The sequence below is a fragment of the Diabrotica virgifera genome, chromosome 6 (genome assembly GCF_917563875.1).
Source record: "Diabrotica virgifera virgifera chromosome 6, PGI_DIABVI_V3a".
Classification (NCBI taxonomy): domain Eukaryota; kingdom Metazoa; phylum Arthropoda; class Insecta; order Coleoptera; family Chrysomelidae; genus Diabrotica; species Diabrotica virgifera.
The window spans coordinates 105,783,012-105,810,675 of NC_065448.1; the positions used below are offsets into that span (position 1 = coordinate 105,783,012).

The following is a 27,664-nucleotide window of genomic DNA, read 5'->3' on the forward strand; positions in this document are numbered from 1 at the left end:
AGGAATATACAAAAATATGAAACAAAAACTAAGTGAAAAAAAAATACAAGAAGACTACAAATAAGAAAAAAAAAACCTTACAACATTAAATGTTTTTACGATCTTAGTCTAAGAGCTGGGAGCGGACTTTGTGCGTGATAAGTAATGTGGAAAAACTATACGGGGATATGTTGAACTAGTTGTGTACATGACTTTCCCCAACGGCCGGAAACCAGAGTGGGGGACGAGGGTAGTTATAAGGGGTCAAAGTCGCGGTTTTTATTATTATTTTTTATGACGCTCATGATCGAGATAGTGCCCCAAAATTTGGGAATAAGTAGGTCATGACGTAACTAAGTTAAATCTCCAGGGGTGGAACGCTGCGTGGCCGACAAAGGGGTGGGCCAAGGGTGAATATAAAAAATATAAGGGGTTTTTTGTGACGTTCGTGATTGAGATCGTGCACCAAAATTTGGGAATAAGTAGACCATGACATAACCACAGAATAAATAACCACACAGAAGCGAATCTGACTGTCGTTTCCATTGATTTTGTTGGGACCGAAATATTTGACCTTGTGCACCAGTTACAGAATAGTACTTGATGTTCTAAAAGGAATAGACCATTCCAAATTAGGTAATATTTTTGAAAAGTAGTTATTAATTAAATATGAAATATAAAATTTAACTATAAAATATAAATAAAATATAAAATAAAACATATAATAAATATAAAATTTAACTATAAACAACTGTCATGTCAGTCGCAAAAATGAGGTTGCACCAGTTACGTTGACACACGAGCATGAAAATTATGTTACCGTTTTCGGCAGGAGTTTCGCTTCTGTGTGGTTATTTATTCTGTGACATAACTAAGTAAAATCTCCAGAGCCGGAAATCAGAATGGGGGACGAGGGTAGTTATAAGGCGTTGAAGTCGCGGTTTTTATTATTTTTATTTGTTTCGCTCATGATCGAAATAGTGCACCAAAATTTGGGAATAAGTAGGTCATGACGTAACTAAGTAAAATCTCCAGAGGTAGAAGGACAGAGGTTTATATTCACCCCTGCCCCACCCTTTTGTCTCCCGACAAAGGGGCGGGGCAGGGGTGAATATAAAAAATATAAGGGGTTTTTTGCGACGTTCGTGATTGAGATAGTGCACCAAAATTTGGGAATAAGTAGACCGTGACATATATAAGTAAAATCCCCAGAGCCGGAAACCAGAGTGGGGGACGAGGGTAGTTATAAGGGGTCAAAATCGCGGTTTTTATTATTTTTTTTGTGACACTCATGATCGAGATAGTGCACCAAAATTTGGGAATAAGTAGGTCATGACATTACTAAGTAAAATCTCCTGGGGCGGAACGCTGCGTGGGGGACAAATGATGTGCTGCGTCACAAAAAATAATACAAATTGCGACTTTGACCCCTTAAAGCAACCCTCATCCCCAACTCTGGTTTCCGCCCTTGGAGATTATGCTTAGTTACGTCATGATCTAGTCATTCCCAAATTTTGGTGCACTATCTCGATCATGAGCGTCACAAAAAATCCCTTATAATTTTTATATTCACCCCTGCTCCCACCCCTCTGTCGACCACGCAGCATTCCGCCCCTGGAGATTTTACTTAGTTACATCATGACCTACTTATTACCAAATTTTGGTGCACTATCTCGATCATGAGCGTCACAAAAAAAATTATAAAAACCGCGACTTTGACCCCTTATAACTACCCTCGTCTCGCACTCTGGTTTCCGGCTCTGGGGATTTTACTTAGTTATATCATGGTCTACTTATTCCCAAATTTTGGTGCACTATCTCAATCACGAACGTCGCAAAAAACCCTTTATATTTTTTATATTCACCCCTACCCCCACCCCTTTGTCGGCCACGCGGCGTTCTGCACCTAGAGATTTTACTTAGTTACGTCATGACCTACTTATTACCAAATTTTGGTGCACTATCTCGTTCATGAGCGTCACAAAAAAAATAATAAAAACCGCGACTTTGACCCCTTATAACTACCCTTGTCCCCCACTCTGGTCTCCGGCCGTTGGAGAAAGTCATGTACACAACTTATTCAACATATCCCCGTATAGTTTTTCCATATTACTTACCACGCACAAATTCCGCTTCTATCTCTCCGACTATCTGTACGAGAAAGTGGAAAAAAATCGGTCCAAATATACTAATAAAAAAGGAGTTACGAACAATTGAAATAAAAACGTTAATCTTAAGCCTAAGGTGTTGTACACACGCAGTCGCTTTGTCAGCGCTTTCGCGGCGTTTTACCTGATAAACCCAAGTGCCGCGTTTCAAGTTACGTAGGAACAAATGGTATCGTACACATGCAAGCGCGCGTTAAACAGGTTTACTGCAGCGAAAGCGCTGGTAAAGCACCCGCATATGTACAAAGCTTAAGTTGCTATAAATATATATCAGAACACAAAAAGTTAGTTTATTAATGAACTAGTAATAAACTAAACATAGCAAAAGTAAGTGGTAAAAGCTTAACGTTTACAAGAAAAAAAGTGAATTCTGACATTGCACATTTTTAATGGAACTGCATTTTATTATTTATGCTTGTAAATAAACTGTTCATATTTTTTGTAGCAATAATAAATACCTAATATTATTTTTATTTTAGAATTAAAACTACAAGGATTTTCGAAAGACATTTGCCGAAGTATGGTTGCCATGTTAGACGCAGACAGATCTGGAAAACTGGGTTTCCAAGAATTTAAGGAATTATGGGGAGCTATAAGGCAATGGAAGGTAAGGGTTAGGATCTTCGGATTGAGTTAGATTTGTTAATGTTAGATCTTTTTTTATTGGAGGAGAAATGCATTTTTGAAAGCCTGAAGTACAGCTGGTTCCTAAAAAAACTGATACGACTCTTAGTAAGATTTGATTATTTTGAGCAGTGTATTTGATTGGTCTGACATTATATTATATTTATAGGGCTTTTCATCGATTGTCATTTGTTTCGGGCCTCTGTCATGTGCCACATAATATTAATATATCTACGTCATACGTCTCTGGTTTGTATCATTGTTATATACCAATAATGTATGACGTAGATATATTAATATTGTGTGACACATGACAGAAGCTCGAAACAAATGAATGTGAATAAAAAGCCCTATTATGACAGACTGTCAGTCAGTTAAAATAAACAAACCAACAACTGATTACATATGAAGGGCTGAGAAACATAGTGGTGTAAGTCAAATTAACTATTTTTTCAATTACAAAGGTTTTGCCTATAGTCCAGGAACCGAAGCTTTTCATCTCGCAATTTTTACAGAATGGATTGATTTGCTTGAAAATTTGAGAATACGTAGTGGATAGTCCAAGGATCAAAATCTTTTACCACGGGGGCGCATGGAAAGGCGCTTTTACCATGGGGGTGGTTGCCACCCCATCTCGGGGGTGGAATTTTTTTATTATATTTTGACTATAAAAGTTGATAAAAACATTTATTCTAAGCAAACAATGTTCTTTACATTTTTTTGATAAAATTAATACTTTTCGATTTATTCTCTATCGAAAGTGTTAATTTTATATCGAAAAAATCAATGTTTTTCGATATATTATACTCATTTACCATTCACTCAATTTTTGCCATAAAAAAAATTTTTTGAAACCAAGTTCTTGGGAACTAAATAACCTACAGTTTCATATTAAAACATTTTTTCGTATATCTGATGTTAATCTTTCTATTCTGAAGAAAATGGCATTTTCTACCAAACTACAAAAAGTCGTTATTCGCTTTTAACTCCATTTTTTTTTTAAACTAATCATTCTAAGCCAGTCAAACTTCTATAATATATTAATAACACATAAATAAAGAAGAATGAATAAAGCCAATGACCAAAAACACCGCTAACTTACATTATTATGCTTCCAATTGGATTTCTCCTTTTTTTTCAAAAAAATATATTGATTTTTTACCCGTAACCTTTTTAATTTTTATCATAGAAAGTTTGGTGAAAAAGAGTTTTGTAGGTTTTTACAAGGTCTATAAGGCTATTAATATTAAATTCTTTTAAAATCATCAGTCGTAAAAAGTGGTGACTAGGGTTGGTAAAGGTGGTTTTTGCAAGTTATTACCAGTTTTAATTGTCAATAGCTCACTCAATTTTTACCGTAGAAAATATTTTTGCAAAACAAGTTTTATGGAAATTAAATAAGCTACAATTTCATATTTAAACATTTTTTCGTATCTCTGATGCTAATCTTTCTATTCTGAAGAAAAGGGAATTTTTTACCAAACTCCAAAAATTCGTTTTTGACTTCATTTTCTTAAAATTAATTATTCTAAGCCGGTTAAACTTCAAGAACCTATAATTAATACATTAATAAAGAAGACCAAATAAGGTCAATGACTAATTTTAATGAGGGTGGTGATTAGGGGTTTGCTTTCGATCACTTTTTCGCTGAAAAAAATAGGGAATGACATTCTTTTCATTATAAGCCACTTAATGTTTGAGCTAAAGACTTGTTTATTATTTCTGGTGATAGATATTTTTAAATACTTCAAATTAGTTTAAACATTTTATCCTTGAAATAGTTTTCATGTCTTTTGACTTTGATACCTACTACAATATTTTTAGCATTTGACGAAGAAGAGCTAACATATAATAAAGTATAGCTCGATTACTATTGGTCTTAAAGAAAATTAAAAAAAAACGGTTTTGTTGACTTTTTCACAAGGTACATTTTTGTTAAGCAAAGTTGTTTTGATAAAACGAAAACTTTTTGAGTTATTTGCAGAAGACTGATTAAAAATATTGATTTTTCGATATAAAACTAATAGTTTCGATAGTGAATAAATCGAAAACTATTAATTTTATCAAAAAAATGTATGGAACGTTTTTTGCTTAGAATAAATGTTTTTACCAACTTTTGTGGTCAAAATATAATTAAAAATTTCCACCCCCGACATGGGGTGGCAACCACCCCCATGGTAAAAGCGCCTTTCGGCATCATATATATTTCGATTTTTGGACTATCCACTCAAATTTTCAAGCAAATCGATGCATTCTGTAAAAATTGCGAGGTTTTGTCCTATTTTAAGCTTCATTACTTGGACCTACATACTATGGCACTCTAGAAAAATCAGTGGACCATTCAGAAACAGAATTAAAAGTTTTTACTAGTCAACATACTAAATCTACTTGTTAAACTAAGTAACATAATTTTTTTGCAATGTTTGATTTTTTTTATGTATTTTATTATGACAATACAGACTTACACATTAACATATTATGTTAATTCATAAATTGTAATAATAATTAAGGTCTAAATTTTTATATTATTTTGAATTTCTGCATTTTATAAAGAGTATATAAATGATAGCTTTTACATTAAATAGGGTTGTTATCATTTTTATTATTATTAAGGAATACAACAAACGACTTAACTCAACAATATGTATATTAAAGCAATAATTGTAACCAAATTAAAATATAACTGGGCACTATCAGAGGCAGCAAAACATTTTAACATAAGCAGAACCACAGTTTTTCTATTAATAAAAAATGGAGGGAGCAAGAAACTCTCGAAAGAAAGCAAGTGTCTGGAGGACCAAAACTATACTAAATTTAGGTATGTAAAAATAAAATTAATATTTAGATATTAATAAGATATATCTCCATCAGCAGTGATATTAGCTTGTACTCTTCGGTCCATCTGCGTGAAAGGAACTATGAAATTGTCTTCTTCAGAGAGCTCTTCCCAATCCTTCCTTTCTTTCGAGAGTTTCTTGTTCTCTACATCTTTTATTACTATTAAAAACGGTTGTTCTGCTTACGTTAAAATGATTTGCTACGGCAGATAGTGAAGAACCATCTTCTAATTTCGTTACAATTCTTGATTTTAGTTCTTTGCCAGCATGTGGAGCCATTTTTTGAGGTTGAACAGAATAAGTTATCTGACAAATTTTAAGATTTGGCAGTGACAGTGACAGTATGTAAATAATAAGTATTTATCCTTCAAAATACACTGTTCAATTTTCTACAAAATACGCTTTAAGAGTCGTATCAGTTTCTTTTTGGAACCAGTTGTACCTACCTTGTATGAATGCTGTATAATGTGAACAAATAACCAAAAAACAAGGAACTTTTTGGAGAAAACCCATTAAACTTTTTTAAAGCAAAAAATTAAAGCTTTATTTTTATTTTTATTTTTAAACAAGTTTCTTGTATCAAAACTAAGGGAGTCAGGCTCAAAATAGAGTTAGCCCCTTTTTTTGGCAAAAAAAAAATCATGAAAATATCTTCCTATTTAACACCCCAAATGAAATTAATCGTTACCGCTTAACAAACAATTTACTTTACTTATTTCACCGGTTCAAAGTGCTTATTTTTGAAAGGGTTGTAGTTAAAAGGGCTTGAACGAGTCATTAATCGAGAGTGTATGCAAAACTTGAGCAGCCATATCTTAACCAATTTTTGTATTCCAGAAAAACAAAAGAAAACTAAAATATTTATCTATAAAAGCAAAACCTACATTTTTCACTGTTTCAGTTTTTACGTATCACTAATAATTTTTAAGTTACTTTAAAAAATGGGATTCTCCCAAAATTTTAGATAATTGTTTTTTAGATAATATAAAAGTGGTCATTTTCTGGGCTAATAAACCTAATATAGTTGCAAGACTATAATCAGCTGAAAATAAAAATTCGAATAAATATGTAATTAAACATATAGGTATACGAAACAATAGCAGAGGTAGATGTCGAACAAAACTGGATAAGAATTAAATTAATTATAGCAGTTGAACAAACAATAACAATCATAAAGGTAAAAGTAGAGAGTTGAGACCATTGTTTGATGGCGAATGTAGAAGGAAACTAGATAAACGAAATTAATTACTATTGAATATATCAGTCGCGTTGAAATCTTATCGAAACTATATTTTGAATTGAACTTAAATCAAAAAGTTAACCACAATAAGACATTATAAGAAGAAATCGAGATCGAGCAAATAACGAATCTCTGCTTAGCAGAAATTCCAAACTTCATTTGTGGACCAATTTTTTATTCATGTAAGATAATTTGCGACCCCAACTTGATTGCACACGTTTACTTATATGTTATTACATTAAGGCTTTATTTTATTATCTCAAAATAATAACCAAGGATGTGGACTCGTAGCTAACCACAATTTAATTCTGAGGATAGTTCTTATCGGAGAACAGATGTTCTTTTAAACTTAATAAGAGCTGTATTCCAGGCTGAAGTTTTTGCTTTTGTGGCCTGCATGGATGAAATCATTGATGAAGACTCTAAAGCTAAGAGAATCATCATTTACACAGATAGTCAAGCGGCTATTCTGACAGCAAAAACCCACTCACGAAATCTAAACTGGCGAGAAACTGCAAAGATCTCCTCAAAAACCTGGCAAAAGACAATAAAGTGTCTTTATTATGGGTGGCGGGTTATGAAGGTTCGCATGATAATGAACGAGCAGATATGTTGGCAGAACAAGGCCCGAGAGAAACTTTCAACAACTAAAGATGTTACGAAAAACGAGGTTCAGAAATGGCTGATAAGAAATCATTAAAAGAAATGGAGAGCCACTCAAGGGCAAATGCAGACTAAAAAATAATCAAGAATATTGATAAAAATTTCTCAAACAGTTTGATGAACCTTAATAAACGAGAGATCACAATGGTCACTGAAATGGTGACTGGACATTGCCGTTTAAGAAACCACCTATACAAACTAGGTAGGGTGCATGAATGAACCATGGCGTAGAAAGTACGAAATGGAAGAAGAGACTGCCATCTCTTGGAATGTAAGGCAGGAATTCACTGGTCAACTTGTAACATGAAAAGGGAATAGAATTTTGACTAGATGTTGATATGTCATATATAAGGGAATGTTACACAATGAAGGACATGGCCACGGTCGCTCAGAATCGGAAGAGATGTGGGGATGGATCTTTAATAGTATACTCTTATTAGCTTAGAAAAATAAAAAATTAGAAAAATCAAAATAAGGATGTCAAAATAAAATAAAATAAAATATTGGGCGCCGCTGGTTACCTAAAGGGAACCAAAAATTATACAAAAAATAGAAATAAAGGAAAGATAGATAAAATAAAACAAAGAAACATAGTCAAAATAAAAAATATATAATATACTTTAAATTTACAGCAAATATGGTGTGACTTACCTTGTCCACTCTATACTATACTCAGCAAATTCTTTATTGTTGTTACGATTCAAGAGAGAAGGAAAAGAGAAATAATAAGAGTGTATTTAGCAAATTGAACATTATTTATTAAAACAAAAACGAAATGATGAATCTGTGATCTCACGGTGTTACAGATTGAGATCGAGATTACCAATTAAATAAATTTAAGAAAAGTTCTACATAAAAAAATTATACCTTGTGGTATAATCATTGTCCTGGTTGGTCTTGGTGGTTAAGTCCAAGGCGCGATTTCACTTCACTTTAAAGTCCCTTTATAATATTAATAGATACAGCAACAGTACATATTTGATGAAACCAATAGTTCATAAAAAAATTTATAGAAAAATTCGCATTGTCAAAATAAATTAGCACTTAGGTACTCGAACAAAATATTTAAAAAAAATCTTGTTATCTAGTTCATTAAACTGGATCAAAAATACTAAAATGAAAGCAACTCCGTGTTTTAACTAGGGTGTTGAAAACACAAAAAGAAAACTTCTTAACTTCTACTTGCTTGTAAATAACGGTGGTACCAACAGTAGTACAAAGATATCGCGTTCGCTTAAAACGGCGAAAACGCGGTGGTCTGTAGATTGTTTAAGCCATGATGGGGTAAACACTAACTAAACACAATTACTTCTGCAATACAATTGCAAAAAAACTTAACTGGAACTTCACTACTAACTTTGCCGGTACCCGCATATTGGCGGCCCGAGGCCCGGCAAGACAGCTCTCTCCTGAACTCTGCTCGATGACCTCTACAACAGAACTCCTCTCTAAAAATCAACGCTCTCTCAAAACCAGAAGTCTTCACTCCCATCAAGAACTCCATAACCAATTACTGATTCAAAACTCTCAATAAATTTAATCTTTGCCAATAAGAAGTTGCTTGACATACTTTTAGCCACACCCTCTGAACTCATAAATCTTCTTCTTGACGAATCCAAATTATAAAACGACATCAGCCAAAGCTTCGCGTTTCCCACAGAACTGCCAAATTAGCAATTTAACACGTGTGTTCTCTGAGCTGTTATCGCCAAACACTTATGAGATAATATAAACACTTCCCACAGCTTGAAAGTCGGTACGACAGTAATCCGAGTCTAATGGGTACTATCTATCAACAAAACTTCAGACTTCAGTCTGGAAAAACCATTAAAATTCTTTGATGGCAAAAGATAACGTATACAAAACAATATCGGATGATCCAATTCACCGCTAAAAATCCTGAGGACCGTACGATCAACAAAAACACACACCATGCGAGGAAATAAGAACCTATCAACTCGATCACTGTGAGAACTAAAACAACTCACAAATCCAATTCCACGCAATAACGCGGTCCCAACGATCATGATATACAGGGTAACGAAAGTGTTACAAATGTAAACTGGATCGGAATTTCAAATAACTTTGGTACCGTTATAAATTGAGGTTTGAACCAGAAGAAATCCTAAAACTACCAATAAGAAAACTGTTTGCCTTCGTTGAGGCCTCAGAACTTATTAGAGTTTAAGGAAAAAACAAGGTATGTATGGTATAAAGGCCTTTCGACCAAGAGCCAGAGACTAACGAGTCTCACCTGATCTAAGAAGAATAAGAACCGAGGGAAGTTTGTTCCTTAGACCTAGTTGTGAATAACTCGTTTTATCATCAATTTGTTTTAAATATAACGTATGTGTCGTTTTTTTAATCATCAATGTACATATTTTTAAAAACGTATCTCCCTAGCTTAACATCCTTAAATATTGGTAAAATTTCGGTTCTGAACTTTAGTTCTCTAGTCAATTCAGTATACCTTTTTTTGTGTCAATTTGATGGCCTTGGCTCAGCCAATTAGCCAGACATTTTATTTTAAAAACAAACATTTTTTTTTCAATCAGAGGAATTTTTTCTGTATTTCTAACTCTAAATATATGTACATAAGAAACTAACATACTACTATCTAAATAAATACACTGTTTTGGATGTAAATATTTTTTTGTATATATTTTTTTTGTATATATTAATTTTTTATATATTTTTTTATTATATTTTTAATTTGTTTTTTTTTTCTTCTTTTTTTTTAATTGTTTTTTTTACTACGCTACATAAACCCGATTCAAATTCTCGTAGGTTTACATCTTCTTAGTTTTTTCCTTTTTTTTCTTTTTTTTTTTCTCTTTTCTTTACTCTTTTTTTCTTTTTTTTTTCTTTTCTTTCTTTTCTTTTGTATTGTTCTTTTTTTTTCAATTTTAATATACAATAATTACTTAAATCTACAGGTTAAAAAAATAACAACAAAACAAACATGTTTGTTTTGTTTTAACAAACATGCCTGTTTTGTTTTAACAAAATTACTTAAATACAGGGTTAATTATATTGCTACAATTGATATTTACAGTTTTTGATATGTTCGTAAATTGTTTTTAATGTGTTAATATTTTCAGACAAAATCAAATTGTTTAGGTAAACGGGAAGTGGAATTTTTAAAATATTAAGATTATCATAAAATTTGTTTATATTTACTGATTGATGGGAACATTCGAGGAGAATATGCTGGCAGTAGATCAACTTCTTTTCCACACTCACAGTTAGGTGCCTCTGTGAGACCCAAACTGAACATAATATATGAAGGGGAGTAAGAGCGTGATTACATCTCAATCTATTTATAACTCTTATGAAATGGCGATTTGACACAGAATGAAACCATCTTTTTATGGGAATTTCAGGCTGCATTTGTTTGTAATTACTTCCAGTTCTCGTGTTTCGATAATACTTTTGCCAGTTTTCTTTTTGATGTCGTTTACTAATAATATCAATTATCCGAAATGGGTAATAAGTTCAGGGAAGGTTCTTCGCCTATTTCTAGGGCGGATTTGGCTAGCCTGTCTACTATTTCGTTACCCCTAATGCCCGCGTGTCCCTTTATCCATGATATAGTGATGTTTTTTTTCCTAAATTTGCAATTTTATTATAAAGAGTCATAATTTCCAGTTCTATATGATTTAGTTGTTGGGACTTATGTACGTAAGTTAGTCTGTCAACGACACTCTTACTGTCTGTAAATATTATGCAACTATAGGGTTCGTTACTATATATGTGTCTTAAAGCAAAAAGTATCGCTATCATTTCAGCAGTATATATCGATGATTCACAAGGCAATTTGAATAATTTTTTAAATCCACTTTGAATATTTATTGTTGCACATCCTACTTTGTTTTGTACTTTGGATCCATCTGTATAGTAAAACTGATAATGTGGCCATTTATGAAGTATAAATGATTGAAAAACGGCTGGATTTAAATTAATATCCATAAAAATTATTAATTTGTTTTGAGAAAAGAGTATAGAAAGTACTTCGGTATTGAGATATTTTCAAGTAACTATCTACAAGAAGTGAACATTTTTTCTTTGTCCAATATTTATGAGTTAGATCTAAAACTGATAACTTATGTATATCCTGCAGATAGTTTGTATTTTTTCCTATGGTTCTAGTAATGAATTTATCACTTAAAAACTGTCGTCGAAATTCCAGGGGTGGTTCTATCGCCTCAACTTCCATTACATTAACGGGTGTAGACTTCAAATATCCAAGACAAATTCGAAGGCATTTATTTTTTTGTATTTCTAATTTATTCAATAAATGTGTGTTTGCGACAGTTCCATACAAATGACAACTGTAATCGAAAATAGGACGAATCATAGTACGGTAAAATAAAAGTGCTATATTTGGATCGGCACTTTTAAAAACGTATCTCCTTAGCTTAACATCCTTAAATATTGGTAAAATTTCGGTTCTGAATTTGAAAAAAATTAAAAAAAAAAGAAAAAAAATATAAAATACACAGTAAAATAATAACAAAAAAAAATAAAAAAAATGAAACAAAAATAAAAAAGAAAAGAAAAATAAAAAAAAAGAAAGTAAAAAAGTGTTTAGCACAAATTAAAATATATATTAAAAAAAAACAGTAAAATAATAAAAAAAAACAAAATAAAAAAAGCAACACAATGTACCTATGTAACTAAAAATAATATTGTAGTATGTACTTATGTTATGAAATAAGAAATTTATGACTATGAATCTGCAATCAATTACAAACAAGTCTGGCTAATTGGCTTTGCCAAAACCATTTTTCAAAAAAAAAACTTTAGTTCTCTAGTCAATTCAGTATACCTATATTTGTTTTTGTAGAACGTCTGGCTGATGTACGACACCGACAAGTCTGGAACATTTAGTGGCTTTGAATTGAGAGACGCTCTAAACTCCGCAGGATTCAGACTAAACAATAAGGTTTTGAATATTCTAATGCACAGATATGGTAACAAAAATGGAGAGATGGAGTTTGAAGATTTTATGATGTGTGCCATTAAATTAAAGTCAATGATGGGTAAGTTATTTTGAAATTTCATTTTTTTGAACAATTCGCAATTCGAATAGATAATAGTTGTCAATATATTTTGCAAAAATGTGAAATATGGTAAAGAGGTAGGGAAAAAAATGTAAAATCTTTGGCTTTTAAAAATATTTATCAGGAACGGTATATATAAACAGAAGACAGAAGGAAATGAAAATGGAACAATTGCTTTTAACATCAAGTTGCAAGTATAACTACATAGAATCTTAATTTTATCCTGATCTTTCTTTATTTAATAGATTTGGATCGTTCAATTTTTCGGCTTATGCTTTTCTGTAACATAAATAGCCAGTCTTCCATCTACCTTTTGAGAATGTCGGAATGTTCGATATCTATTGCATCTAGCTCTGAGTACGACCGTGTATATCAATATTCCCTTTTTTTTATAACATCACACTGGTAAGAACGACTTCGCTTTCTAACTATGTGTATCATCTATTCGGCTATGTTTTCGTATTGTGCATCTTTCTGCATCCTTGCATTTTTTCCTAGCATCCGTCTGTTAAACAGATCAGAGACAGTTGGCGTATTGTAAATCTATCATTTATGCATGATACTTATTTCATAATTCTGGAGCTCTGACCAGTCTCTTCAGATCTAGAGAATATATCCATATGCATGTGGAATCATTTGGTGGTCCCCAAAAAATGCTCACGCCTACGATCTTCAGCGTCGCAGTCGTGCAAAATATTGGTGACTGTTTCAGGTTCTGTGCCACACAGCCCATACGAAACAGCCTCATTGTTTGCAGGTGTTCCTTGACTGATGCATATCCAGTAAGGAATGTGTTATGATGGTGAGCTGATTCATGCCTCTTGTCTGGAGTAGTTTAACCCTATTGGCATGTATCTGACCAATAAACATTTTGCATTATGCTTCACAAAGAGTTTTCTTTTGCTATCATTCTAGAACTATTTATTACGACTGGTCTGTGTGCTTCTGGTTCTCTTCGCTTTATCGTCTCAGTTCCATATACCTACCAATTTATTTCTTTACAATATCGTTCTCAGTTTTGCTTTGGTAATGGTATTATTGAAAGGTGCAGAACAATAAGCACGGAAACTAAACTAAAATAGACAATTTACCAGATAAATTAATAAGATTATTAAAACAAAAATACTAGAAGATAAAGTTAAACTAAACACCATCGACTATCAAAACGATATGGAATTAAGATGGATAATTGTAATGGTAGGGGAGCCCAAGCGGGGATTTTTGCAGTTACTCGAGCGCGTCAGATTATTACATGGGGAGAAACCTTGTACCCGAAAATTTACCTCTACCATATATTAGCTCTTAATGCAGGAGAGTTCGTTAAGGAGGGAGCGAAAAAAAAATCTATCCTTAGAAAAACTCGAAATCGTCAGATTAAGATAAGGTAATTTAAGTACATGCAAACAGAGCCGGATTTAAGGCAGTGGGGGACCTTGGGCAGAATTGGTGTGGGGCCCTACATCCTGCCATTAAAAAAATTGTTGTTATACCTATGGTACCTGCAATCTACATAGTGAACTACATTGTTTTCCCTTTTAGAAATTAAAAAAACATACTATTCTAACTGGGAAATAAGCCACAATTTAACTTGAAAAATTATTTTTTTTCTTTTCTTATTGGCTTTGGATTGCTTGATCCATTCAGCCACGATAAAATGATTTTATTGACATTTCGACTTCCACTTCGGACGTCGTTATCAAAATACAAAATATTAATGTACTTATTTATATAAATTTAATATTTTGTATCTTGATAATGACGTCCTAAGTGGAAGCCGAAACGTTAGTAAATTCATTTTTCAAGTTAAATTGTGGCTTGTTTCCCAGTTAGAATAGTAAATTACATAAATGTCACAAACAAATAGCTTCAAAACAATATTAAAAAAATGTTGATCTACTTTTATCAATATATTTTTAAATATGTAATAAAAAATACAAGGGCTTTATCTTGTTACAGTAAAATATTAAAAATAAACATAGTTAAGATGCGTGGTTAAAGTCACGGTACTTTTTTTTACTCGGGATTTTTTAATTGAAAAGTCATTGATTATGTCGGACATGTCTAGATAACTTAAAACATCGTGTTCAATGCTCATTATTATAGAGAGATGATTCAAACGCTCTTGGCTCACCATAGACCGAAGTCGATTTTTAATTACCTTAAGTTTTGAGAATGATCTCTCTGCACTTCAGTTAGTTAGCATCAGAACTAAATATAAACGAAGTGTCACCTCAACGTTTGGAAACGAATCATTCACATTCTTTTCTTTTATCAGTCGCTACATTTGAAGCTCTTTATTTACCTATTACTGATGAGCCATCCTCCTCTTTAAATGAATTGAAAAATTTTACAAATTATACCAGTTCGACACCAATAGGTGTTTAGTCCAGAAAGCCACCGCGCATCCGCTAGGAAAAATATTCTAATTCGGATTTTTTGCACAATCTTACTCAAAAAGGACTCCTTTTAACAAATTTGCATGTTGCTAGGACCAAAAGGTGGTCAAAAATTTTTTAAACGTTTTTTTTTGTTTTTTTCCTAAAATTATTTTTTTTGCATGGAAAAAAGTTTTTTGAGATTTTTTGGATCATTCTAAACAGAAAAGGTCTTTAGTGACTTTTTTATAAAAATGGTAGTTTTTGACATATAAGCGATTAAAAATTGAAAAATTGCGAAATCGGCCATTTTTAACCCTCAAAAACTATGTGAAAAACTGAAAATTTGAATGTTGCCAAGATAGATAGATATTCTTTAAACATCGATTGATGAAATCCCGAAGAATTTTTTGCAATACAATATTCAAAACTACTTTGTTTTTTAATTGCTAATCAAGCGTGCGCGACACTATTTTCCACCCACAGTATGGTGCAAATGAAAGGAATAAATGCGTTATTTCGCAAACCGGCGACTTTAAGGAAAAATCCCGAAACAGGTCGATTTTTATTTTTAAGTTATGATATTGTGTCATATATGGTATACTAGTGACGTCATCCATCTGGACGTGATGACGTAATCTATGATTTTTTTAAATGAGAATACAGGTCGTGTGTTAGCTCATTTGAAAGGTTCTTTAATTCTCTATTCAGTAATATAAACATTTACATAATTATTTATACAGGGTGTCCAAAAAAATTTTATTAAATTAAATTATTTGACAAAAAAAGAAGTAGAAGGACACCTTGTATAAATAATTATGTAAGTGTTTATATTACTGAATAGAAAATTGAAGAACCTTTCAAATGAGCTACCACACGACCCCTATTCTTATTTAAAAAATCATCGATTACGTCATCACGCCCAGACGGATGACGTCACTAGTATATCATATATGCCACAATATCATAACTTAAAAATAAAAATCGACCTGTTTCGGGATTTTTCCCTTAAGTAGCCGGTTTACGAATTAACGAATTTATTCCTTTCATTTGCACCATACTGTCGGTGGAAAATAGTGTCGCGCACGCTTGATTAGCAATTAAAAAACAAAGTAGTTTTGAATATAGTATTGCAAAAAATTCTTCGGGATTTCATCAATCGATGTTTAAAGAATATCTACCTACCTTGGCAACATTCAAATTTTCAGTTTTTCACATAGTTTTTGAGGGTTAAAAATGGCCTATTTCGCGATTTTTCAATTTTTAATCGCTTATATGTCAAAAACTATCATTTTTAGAAAAAAGTCACTAAAGACCTTTTCTGTTTTCTAATTCTAAACCTAAAAAAACTTTTTTCCATGCAAAAAAAATAATGTTAGGAAAAAAACAAAAAAAAAAAACGTTTAAAAAATTTTTGACCACCTTTTGGTCCTGGCAACATGCAAATTTGTTAAAAGGAGTCCTTTTTGAGTAAGATTGTGCAAAAAATTCGAATTAAAATATTTTTCCTAGCGGATGCGTAGTGGCTTTCTGGACTAGTTCAACTAAATCATTGTTGTACGAGTCGGTAAGCTTCAGTGAGTGAGCTTCAATTTCATTTGGAGTTAAATTTTCGAAATGATGTAAAAATCCAAAATTGGAATGAATGGATTCATATGCAGAAAGCCTCTGACTTAAAGACGTAATGAAGTGCGATATATAATAGCGATAAAATTTTGAGTCCTAAATTTCTCTGATTTTGTCATTTCAGTCTCTAGCGATGTTCCATAATCCAGTGGAGTCAGTCGAATATTCCTTAAAAGAACATAAATTCGTTAAGTGATCTAAGTGCCGCCACTTCTGAATTAAGGTCAATATTTGGATATTGGAGAATACGTATTTTGCTGTTTGTCCTCTCTAAGATTTCATTCCAAAATATTGCAAATATTCCGGTTTCCTGTAAACACATTCGATTATACAAACCATTCGCATTGTTATGAGTTTTAAATTGTTCCTCATCGTCTTCTGAAATTTTGGATTATGCTCCTTTAATCTGATTATAACGTATAACTCGTGCTTCTGCGGCATCACTTCTAGATGACCATCTAGTAGTATTTACTCCTTTAGGAACAATAATATTTCTGCCACGGTCGGCGTTGTTCTCGCTTAAAGACGCAGCTTTTAATTATTCGATTAAAAAGTTGTAGGTATCTATATGTAGAGGAAGTGAACAATATATATTATAGTTCATATAGTGCTTTAATGCTAGTACAACACTGTTGCAGCTTTTGCAACTAAATTTAGAGAGTGGGCGGCACACGGAATCCACAACGCCAAGATATTATCTAATTTCAGCCTGAACACCATAATATTTTCCACTCATAACTGACGCGTTGTCGTAGGACTGTCCCATGCAGTTTTTCAAATCGATATCATCTTCTTGAAAGAGAAGAATTAGAGAATTACATATGTATCTTCTACTTTATGATCGTGATTTCGCAAAAATACATTTTCAACGGGAGAAAAACTTTAAATGTAACGAAATATCAGAGTTAATTGATTGCCAAAAATTATTCTATGTGAATAATGTGCAGCTTTTTTAAGTTTCGGGCTTTGTGGGGGCCCCCGGAATGTGGGGGCCCCGGGCAGCTGCCCAGCATACCACCCCTTAAATCCGGCACTGAATGCAAAACAGTGTATATTTCAAAAAGCTGACGATTTGAGCCGGGCGTAAGAAAATGGGTGAGTCCCAACGTTTCACAAGAAAAAAGCGAATATTTCGCGAAATGAATGACATATCGAAAAACTAAAAAATATGTAGGTACTCAATATTTTTCAAAAATCTCTCGAATGATACCAAACACGACTTCCCACGGAGAGGGGTGGAGGGTAAATTTAATATTTTAAATACGAATTCCGCGATATTTCGCGAAATGAACATCAGAACATCAGATCGAAAAATTGAAAAATACACTTATTCAATATTTTTGAAAAATCTATCGAATGGCACTAAACACGACCCCCCACTGAGGTGGGGTGGGGGGTTACTTTAAAATCTTAAATGGGAGCTCACATTTTTTATTGCAGATTTGGATTCCTTACGTAAAAATAAGTAAATTTTATTCGAGACATATTTTCGAATTATGGATAGATGGCGCTATAATCTAAAAAACGATTGTTGGAAATGGAAAATTAAATTAAAAATGGACAAGTCCCCACTAAAATGGAAAACTTTACTTAACTTTATTTGGTAGGACCTACTCTTCACAACCCAATAGGTCTCCAAAGCGCTCGAGTAACTGCACATTTAGCATACTTTGCTTCCTACCATAAAACAAAACATTCAAAATCAGCGCACGACCTGTTAGAATCTAAAACAATAAACAGGAATATTAAGTTTTACTTATGACCAACAAAAAAATGGAAATTCATAAGACAGCAGAAAAATGAAATGAAGAATTTATCTTCTACGTCAGAAAAGACGAGAGAATTTATTATTTGTATATTCGCACTTGTTTGTATCTACTGGTATTTCTGCGTCATATGTCTTTCTATAATATGCATTCTGAAATTAGTGATATTTTCTGTTTTCGTTTCTGCATTTTTTCTGTTTCGTTTCTATTTTTCCTATTTGTCTTATAACGGCTGTGACCATAATAAGTAGTCTGAATCTGCCCACGCACCTCTACAGATTATCAAATGCTTCATTCATGATTGTTTCGCTTTATTAATCAGTAGGTGATCAATTTGTAGCTGTACGTTTTCTGATCTAGTGACCTCCACATTATTACTTTATGTATTTTAAGGTGTTTAAATTTTGTTGAGCTTATTAGTATGTTGGTTCTTATTATCATAAGTTACATCGTCTTAGGCCATTTTCATTCTTGTTTTTGTGTACTACATTCGTGAGAAGTGTGTGTCAAATAGTCAAAGAATTAATCATAACAAAAACAAAGGCGCGTTGATACAAGTTTGAAAACTATACTTCACCTACAATCTTTCCGCCTCTTTCTCTCTGCAACTTTGAATTGTCGAGTGTTGGACTCCGATGAGTTCGAATTAACACGTCGTTTTGTTATATAGCAATTATTTTTTTCGTTCGAATTACCAAGTGCATAAAAATGTATTGATTTAGTTCGAAATATTAAAGGATTTTGTAGGGAACTCGTGATAACTTTGAATTATAGAGAGGTTCGAATTATCGCAGGTTTGAATTAACGCGAGTCGACTGTATATGTTTTCTTGCAATTTGTTATGAAAAATCATCTTTTCCACCCTTAGTCCTGTCGCCAGCGGGGGTACAACGGCCTCCTTAATTCAGATGGACTTACCCAAGTTTTTTTTATGTATTTTGACCCGTAGAACACGAATTTTTTGGGTAACAGTTGATCCGGATGTCGAGAAGATTGTTATAAACAAAGAACTTGAGGAATTACAAAACAGCGATTTATCGCAAAACAAAAAATATTTTTGTATTTTTTGGGTGATTTTCAGCAAAAAATGTTCTTACAACGTAGGATGCATAATTTTCGAGATAAACGTGGTTGAACTTTAAAAAAATCGAAAAAGTGCAATTTTTGAACGCGAATAACTTTTGATTAAAAAATAAAATAGGAAAATAGCTAAGTAATAAAATTCTGCTTATATTTGAAAGTTCAAGTCAAATTCTATCGGTTTTGATTAATTGCATTGCTAATAATAAATTTTTTTATTGTTAAACAAAGCTATAAACACATAGTGTTTCCCGTGCCCAATGCATGCGTTTTAATGTACGTAATGTACGTAGAAATTATCTGTATGCGCGCCTACTCGTTCGATTTCAAATAAATGAGAAATGCATTGAAAACATCATTCAAGCACTATGTGTTTATAGCTTTGTTTAACAATAAAAAAATTAATTTTTGGCAATGAAAATAATCAAAACCAATAGAATTTGACTTGAACTTTCAAATGCGGTAAGCAGAATTGCTATTTTATTTTTCAATCAAAAGTTATTCGGGTTAAAAAATTGCAATTTTTCGATTTTTTGAAAGTTCAACCGCGAAAAATCGCTGTTATGTGATTCCTTAAGTTCTTTGTTTATAACAATCTTATCGACATCCGGGTCAACTGTTACCCAAAAAATTCGTGTTCTACGGGTCAAAATACATAAAAAGAACTTGGGTAAGTCCATCTGAATTAAGGAGGCCGTTGTACCCCCACTGGCGACAGGACTACCCTGGGATTTAATACTGTAGCATTTCATTAAATATAACTCACGATTCGGATTTGTTTGACTTTTTATTTACAATTTTACAGTTTGAATTTATCTTAACAACTAACTTACTAAAACCCGTGTTATGTATACATATTATAAATATCTACAGAAATTCGGGAAAAATCTAGACTCGATATCTCTAGTCTACTGATATTCGTGCAATTCCGCACGCATCTTCTCGATGCTTCCAGTACATACGTGTTTCGACTAGATCTTTCTCGGCTATATCGACATGGAACCGTTACTGATATGACGGTCGGTCGAAATCAGACTTGCTATTTTTGTTTGCGAATGAAAAAGTCCTATTTAAATCTAATAATTTTGTTTCTGTTTTAGATCATTTTAAGAAGAAGCAACAGAGTGGAAGCAACAATGCCACATTTTCGATAGATGAGTGGTTGGAAAGCACTCTTTATTCTTAAACATAATTTTTTGTTATACTTTTCTACAACGTTTATTAAGCATTCCTATAGCTTTTTGTCAATATTTTTGGAATATATACTTGTTAAAATTAATATATTATTCGTTAAAAGTGTCTTACAATTTTACATGATTATATACGTATCTATTATACATTTTCTTGTTAAAATTTGACTCATAAATAAATATTTATTTATTGATGAAACTTGTGTTTTAATAAGTGCTTTCCCCGATCTAGATTACTAGCTAAAGATACTGAAATCAAATTAGGTACTTAAATATTTGAACAGGAAATTACTTAAATATTTTAGATTAGGAAAAAGTTTCCCCAAACAAATATTTATTTATATTTTCTATATCGGGAAACATATATCAGTAGATATATAGCGACTGAAAAATTAGATGTCTGAAGAATTAATGTAGTCCAGAGGTGTAATCGGGATGATCCTAGGGGGGGGGTTACAATTACTTGATGCTCTCTGGGGGGTCTGAAATAGTAATGGTGTTAAGCGTATAGAGCTCAAAGTACATCAAAATGGGGGGGTTATAAACCCCCCTGGTTACGCCTATGATGTAATCACGGCATTTTTTACTTGAACCAGATTCTGAGTTATGAAATCATGGGATTCTTCTTACTCCAGATCCTTTTTGGTCGTGTATTTTTCGTTTTACCTAGTGTTTTTATTCCACCTTTTATGTATATAATATTTTTTCAAAAAGGTAATACCGCCACTGAAAAAAGCGTAAAAATTTTCTGTTGGAAATATTTTGAATTTTTTAGTAATGTTAATTACCATTTAATAAATGCATGACGTATCTTTACATGTACCTACCTATTTCTTATGGCGAAACTTAACACGGCTTCTTATGAGCACATTTTTCTGTATAACTACACATTTTAAAGTAAGTTTAAGTTGGGGCTACTTCCACAGACGCAAAATGCTTAAAGTAGGAGATTCATGTTTTAGTGTCAAGGTCTTGCATAATTAAATCTTCAAAAATAATAGTAGGTATAGTGAAAACTGGGTTATTAAACTGCGACTGGGTTATTAAAAGAAATAATTTGATCATAATACATGTATTTATAATACTCTACTTATAATAAAGTGGGCTGAAAACTACAATGTATGGGCCTACTTATATTATTCAAAGTAATGTATTATTGAAAACAAATATTACCACAAGCACAAAGGGCGATACACTGTAGGCAGTCCTTCTACGTCCTACACCGACGACACTGTCGTGTGCAGCCTTTCTTGCAGCCACACCCAATTAATTCTCTGCATACTTGGGAAGCCTCTGGTAATGTCCAACATATTTCTCATCCACCTTCAACTTTTTTATTTCAGCCCCAATCCACTGGTGATAAGATCACTGGGGCTGTGACCATCATTTGGGCCCAGCAGAAACTAGCCTGTCACGCCGCTCTCTTTGTGTGCTGAACGAGATAATTTTGTGTCGGAGGAAGACTGTCGATAACTCCACAGTTCTGACTACACAGGTTTTTTTCGCGTATTATTAACCGACTCGTGACTGCTAGTACGGTCATATAACAATACTACAAACCTCTCCAATGGTTACAGCAGATATTTTTCCCTCTTTCTCCAAAGAATGATACTGTGTACGATACCCAGTTATAGCGTGAAATAATGACAAAGTAGTACAGTGACCACGACCTAAAGACCCTATGTCATGCGCTGCGAAGATCCGGTAGCTCAGCGTATTTCAGCATTAGTATATCCTTGCGGCACAGCATTACTTAAATGCAGTATGATTGTAGGGTCGGATTTTTCGTAGGTGCAAGGAGCTCTTCTCAAGACATCTTGACGATTTACGGTTAGAACGTATTACGATTGTAGTAATTACCTGGTTGTCTTTGGAAATATGTGATATATATTTATCTAAAAAGGTGAAAAATACAATCTTATTCTCGTCAACTCGGAGAAACTCCTCCAGATCTTTTTGGGGAGCGGATTTTTAGGTTCAACACCCTTCCGAACATCTTTTCCTCATTTGCTTCGCATTTTCCTCCTCAAGCTCTCAGGCATGTATACATCCTATACATCTATTCTTCTTATATTTTGAAGCAGAGATTTGATATAAGGGAAGAATATACTATTAGCATTATCCTCAAAGGTTTCGTTAACCCTGGTCGCAGCATGTTGACAATTGCAGCACCGTCAATGATTGTAATTTCAACAGCTGGTTTGCTATTTTTGGTAGGCGAAATTCTTCAAAACAAGCCAACAAGTCAGATTTTGTTGCAGTTCTTAAATTACCCAACTTAGAGAGTGCTGGAGGATAAGCTTAGTTCTCGTTTTTAAATAATTCGTCCAAGTCTCCATCACGTATTTGTGATGCACTATACGATCTCGAAAACAAAGGGAAGTCATTCTTCATTTATATCAACTTTTTACTGCTTATTTGATTTCTCACAAGGTGGCTGGCGGCTAAAGAGATTCAGATTGTTACGTTTTATCAGATCTAATATTGGTTTGGTTTTATTGATAAGACTCTCGATTACATTATAATTGATACTGTTCAATTCCAATCATTTTAATATTTAACAATATGTCTGCAACTCCCGTGTGTACAATATTTCTGCTGTCAAGTATCAGTAGATAGTAGATCACAGTTATTTGCACTGAATGAGTTTCCCCGATCTTGCATTACACTAGTTAGTGACTTGATTCCTTTCGCAAAAGCCATCTGCGTATGCGTTTCAGCTTCATGGTGACGTTGATCTTTTTAGACTTGTTTTAAAATGTGTAGTTTTACAGAAAAATATGCTCATAAGAAGCCATGCTAAGTTTTGTACATAAGAAGCCATGTTAAATTATGTCCAGAAGTACTGAAGAAATACACGTAGAAATAGGTTTTGCGTTTATTAAAATTTAATACCATTGAATGGTAATTAACGTAATTAAAATTTAAAATATTTCCCAAAGAATATTTTTACGCTCTTTTTAATGGCGGTATTATTTTTTTTGTCAATATATAAAGGGTGAACAAATAAAAAGAAACATATTTTTACCTAAAAACCAGGAAAAACACAACTTCTGGTAAACCGATTCTTCCGTGTTATGACATCAATCTTATAAATCCAAACAGGAACCTGTATACTAAATTTGGATGAAATCGGAGTTTTCGTTCCAAAGTTATCGTGCTATTAGACACATATGTATAGCCGCCATTTTGAATGCCCGCCATTTTTGTAAAAAGCAAAATCTGAGATGGCCTCATATCTAAACTTGGACCTTTATACAGTGCGTCTATAAAGTAACACATAAATTCATTATTTCGTAAACCGATGACTTTGGAAAAATCCAAAAACAGGTCGATTTTAATTTTTAAATTACGATTTTTTCTTATATGTATATATCATACTAGTGACGTCATCCATCTGAGCGTGATGACTCATGAGAATAGGGGTCATGTGATAGCTCATTTGAAAGGATATTTAATTCTCTATTTTCTATAGAGGGATATTAATTCTCTAATTATTTTTACAGGGTGTCCAAAAATTTTAATTTTTAATTAAATTAATTGACTCATAAAGATGAATGTATATATGTAATCTATTTAATTCTAAATACATTTTACTGCTGTCAGAAAACAGAAAAAAAATTATTTGAAAAATAAACATTGATTTTCGCTTAAACGTAATGTTCAAATTGCCAAGAGGCAGGCGGGTGGCAGCTTTAACATTGAATTTAAGCGAAAAACAATATTTATTTGTCAAATAAACATTTTTTCCTGTTTTCTGACAACAGAAAACGTATTTTGAATTCAATAAATTAAACACTTTGTACAGTCGGAAAAATGAAAGAATACCCATGAACGAACATATAAAACACTCTGTATTTTCCTGTCACCGTGTCACAAAGAAAATTGTTCAGTGCAAGTACATGTAACAATAATTATTACATGTACTTGCGCTGGCCAATTTTTTGTGTGACACGGTGACAGGAAAATACAGCGTGTTTTATATGCTCGTTCATGGGTATTCTTTCATTTTTTCTACTGTATAAATAATTATGTTAATGTTTATATTATTGAATAGAGAATTAAATACACTTTCAAATGAGCTATCACATTACCCTTATTCCCGTTTACAAAAATTCATACCCTCAGATGTTTACAAAAATATCAGAGGGCGTGAATTTTGCATGAAAATTCCACACCTGTAATTTTGAACCAATCAAAATACGTTATTTTGACAGATCACCATGGCAACGGAGGTATTTAATCGGAAATTTTTTGCTCGTGGGGTACCCAACAGCGAATTATAGTGGACATTTTTTGACGTTTACAATAACAGAACATTTTTGACAGACTGGTTTTTATTTGTTTACATAATTTAAAATAAAACGCCAAAAAATAATTTTCTATCACTTTTGTAGTTACTCAAAACTTATGTAAAATTGAAGAATATACTATTTTCTATCTTGAAATGGTATTCCCATGCAACTACAATGAGTAGAAATTACGAATTTGAAAGCCTAAATAATTGCTGACAAAGCTATGGCGCGCTATTAATCTGTTCATGCAGCTTTGGATTTTCAAATGCAAATTTGGTGTGGAATTTTCTTACCGAATACCACGCGAAGTCAAATTAATATCCGGAAATTTTTTCTTGATCATGAATATTTTTAGAAAATTTCCCTCGTCTGCGACTCGGGAAATTTTCAAAATATTCATGATCTCAAAAAAATTTCCGGAAATAATTTGACCTCTAGTGGTATTACTAGTGAAAATTCGTTACCTTCCTAATATAAATCGACATGTTTTTTTTTAATTTTGAAGAAGCTCTGAAGGGGTGAGGGGTCAAATTTTCGTTGGAACAGACTGTATGTAGTCCAAATTATATGCTTCTATCATTAAATGCACAATTCTTATAATATTTGCACGAATCTGCCGCACTATTGCAAAAATAGATGAAGTAGTTTTACTCCTTCTGTTTTACTTTGTGTGACTTTATTATTTCTTGTTTCAGTGGAGAATCGACATACACTTTACTGGGTAATATGTTGTCTTATTTGTGATTCCAAAGATCAGCTGTCTTGTCATGTCTTTAATAGTCTTCTTGGGAGCCTTTTTTCTTTTGGTTTCCTATATCTTGTGTTTGGTTTTCTCTAGTAGTGTAGGAAACAGCGGTTGAACCTCGCAAAATGGACACAAGTCCGGTTTTATTTTTTTTTTGGTATCTTTATCCTCCTCGGGTGGGTCTGTTTTCAAGGCTGGGCACACTGGGAGGTGAGCAACATCCATCTGGGACTGACTGCATAGTAAACATTTATTTATTTATTTATTTTTATTTATTTATTTATTATTTATACATATGACCTGGCCTCTAGTGACTAATCCAGGTCGTTTTTTCCTGATGGGATTACAGATATTTTTTTTTTATTTTTACATTTTTTACTCAACTATTAAATCTATTTTTACAATTAACAATTTGCCATAATCTATTAATTACGTTTAACAAACAAATTTAAATAAACAATTTAAAATATTTTTGGTACTATCAACTCCCTTCTAAGTTATAAAGACAGTCCCTCTATTTTCAGAAGAGAGTTGGTAGTTTTTTTTTAATTTCATGAATTATGTATTGAATTATTATTTTTATTTATTTATTGTATATTGAATTATTATTATTATAATTGTAAATATCTATTTTTGAATTTATATTTTATTTTATTTATTTTAACTTTATCTTACTCAACTTCATCAGGGTTGGATTATTGGTTGTCTTCTTCTATTATTATAGATTTCTTGTTGTTTTTTAGATATTATTTGTGTGAGATTGTTTAATATTTCAAAATATTCTTCATTTTGTAATATATCTCTTATTTCAATTCTTTCTAATCTTCTTCTCATTTCTCTATGTTCTTCATTTTCTATAGTATTTTCACAATGTAACACTATATGTTCTGGTGTACCTAGTTCTCCACATTCACAATATGCATCATCTTTTAAGTTAAATATTTCCAAATATGTTGGGTACGGTCCATGTCCTGTTAAAAAGTGTATTAAACCTTGTTTTGGATTAAAATAATTTGGAATGTTACTGCATAGTGGACAGTTGTCATTTTCGCGGACGCCGAAACGCATTTTACGAGAAACGGCTTGTCTATACTGGTCAGCGCGCATCCAAATGATTAACGAGCCAAGGGTGGACGTTGGCTAGTAAGTAAGTTTTTTTCTGGTATAATAAGGAGTGCTTATTATGAGACTATTTTCTTTTAATTCGCCCCGGAACCCCCTTTTCATCCCAATAAATGCGGTAATTTATGGTTTTTGCGAAACGTAGCCCTTCCTGTACATTTTGGACTATATTTCCTACTGTTTATTTCCCGACAGGATATGTCTATCACCACCGTTTAGCGGGGGTGGCGCTCCAAAGTTGACAAGTTAAAAAAATGTTTAAAAAAATATTTCTCCCTAACTGTAATGAAAATCAAGAAGAAACCCTGCGACAATTAATCACAAATAAGTGGCTCTGATTTTTTGGTATAGGTTACATTTAAGGGCAATTGCTCATTTTTTAATTACATGTTGTTACATTTTAAAAAACCCCTTTTTATACCATCTGAACCGCCTATGCTAGAGTAAATAAACTTTCAGCGATTACCCAGGTACTGGTGTTATTTACAAATTTGTATAATGCACCCCCATTTTTTCTCCGGAACTACCCAAAAAAAGGAGAATTCATAAAGAAACTGATTTTCTTGCAATACTTTACACACCATGCTCTTTAATGAAAAGCTTCATATATCATTTTGTGCACGTTTTCATTATCCATGCATGGACACCAAAAGCGATTTCTTAGTGCCATCATTCCTGTAGCAAAAAAAAAAATAAAATAATATGGGGGTTTGAAAAGTTTTTTTTTGCTTTTTGACCCATATGGGCACATGCTCCATCAATAGAGTTTTTCAGAAATATATATATAGTTATTGCAACATCCCTGCGGAAACTACCCCTATCCTTTGGCGAGCATGTTTTTACGATTTTCTCATTACCTATGCATTTTTTGAAACAAAACTTATACAGAAT

General features: G+C 32.6%; 1 protein-coding gene across 6 annotated transcripts in view; it reads left to right on the forward strand.

Annotated features, from left to right (window-relative positions):
- LOC114330442 (calpain-B) overlaps positions 1–20,810 on the forward strand; it is a 510,388-nt gene extending 489,578 nt beyond the window's left edge. For all 6 annotated transcript variants that reach the window (XM_050652714.1, XM_050652713.1, XM_050652715.1 and 3 more), the window contains 3 exons: positions 2,627–2,754; positions 12,358–12,553; positions 20,522–20,810. In XM_050652714.1, the coding sequence (XP_050508671.1) occupies positions 2,627–2,754; positions 12,358–12,553; positions 20,522–20,607 (410 nt within the window). In that variant the 3' untranslated portion in view covers positions 20,608–20,810. The remainder of the gene's footprint in view (positions 1–2,626; positions 2,755–12,357; positions 12,554–20,521) is intronic.
- Positions 20,811–27,664: the final 6,854 nt, after the last annotated feature.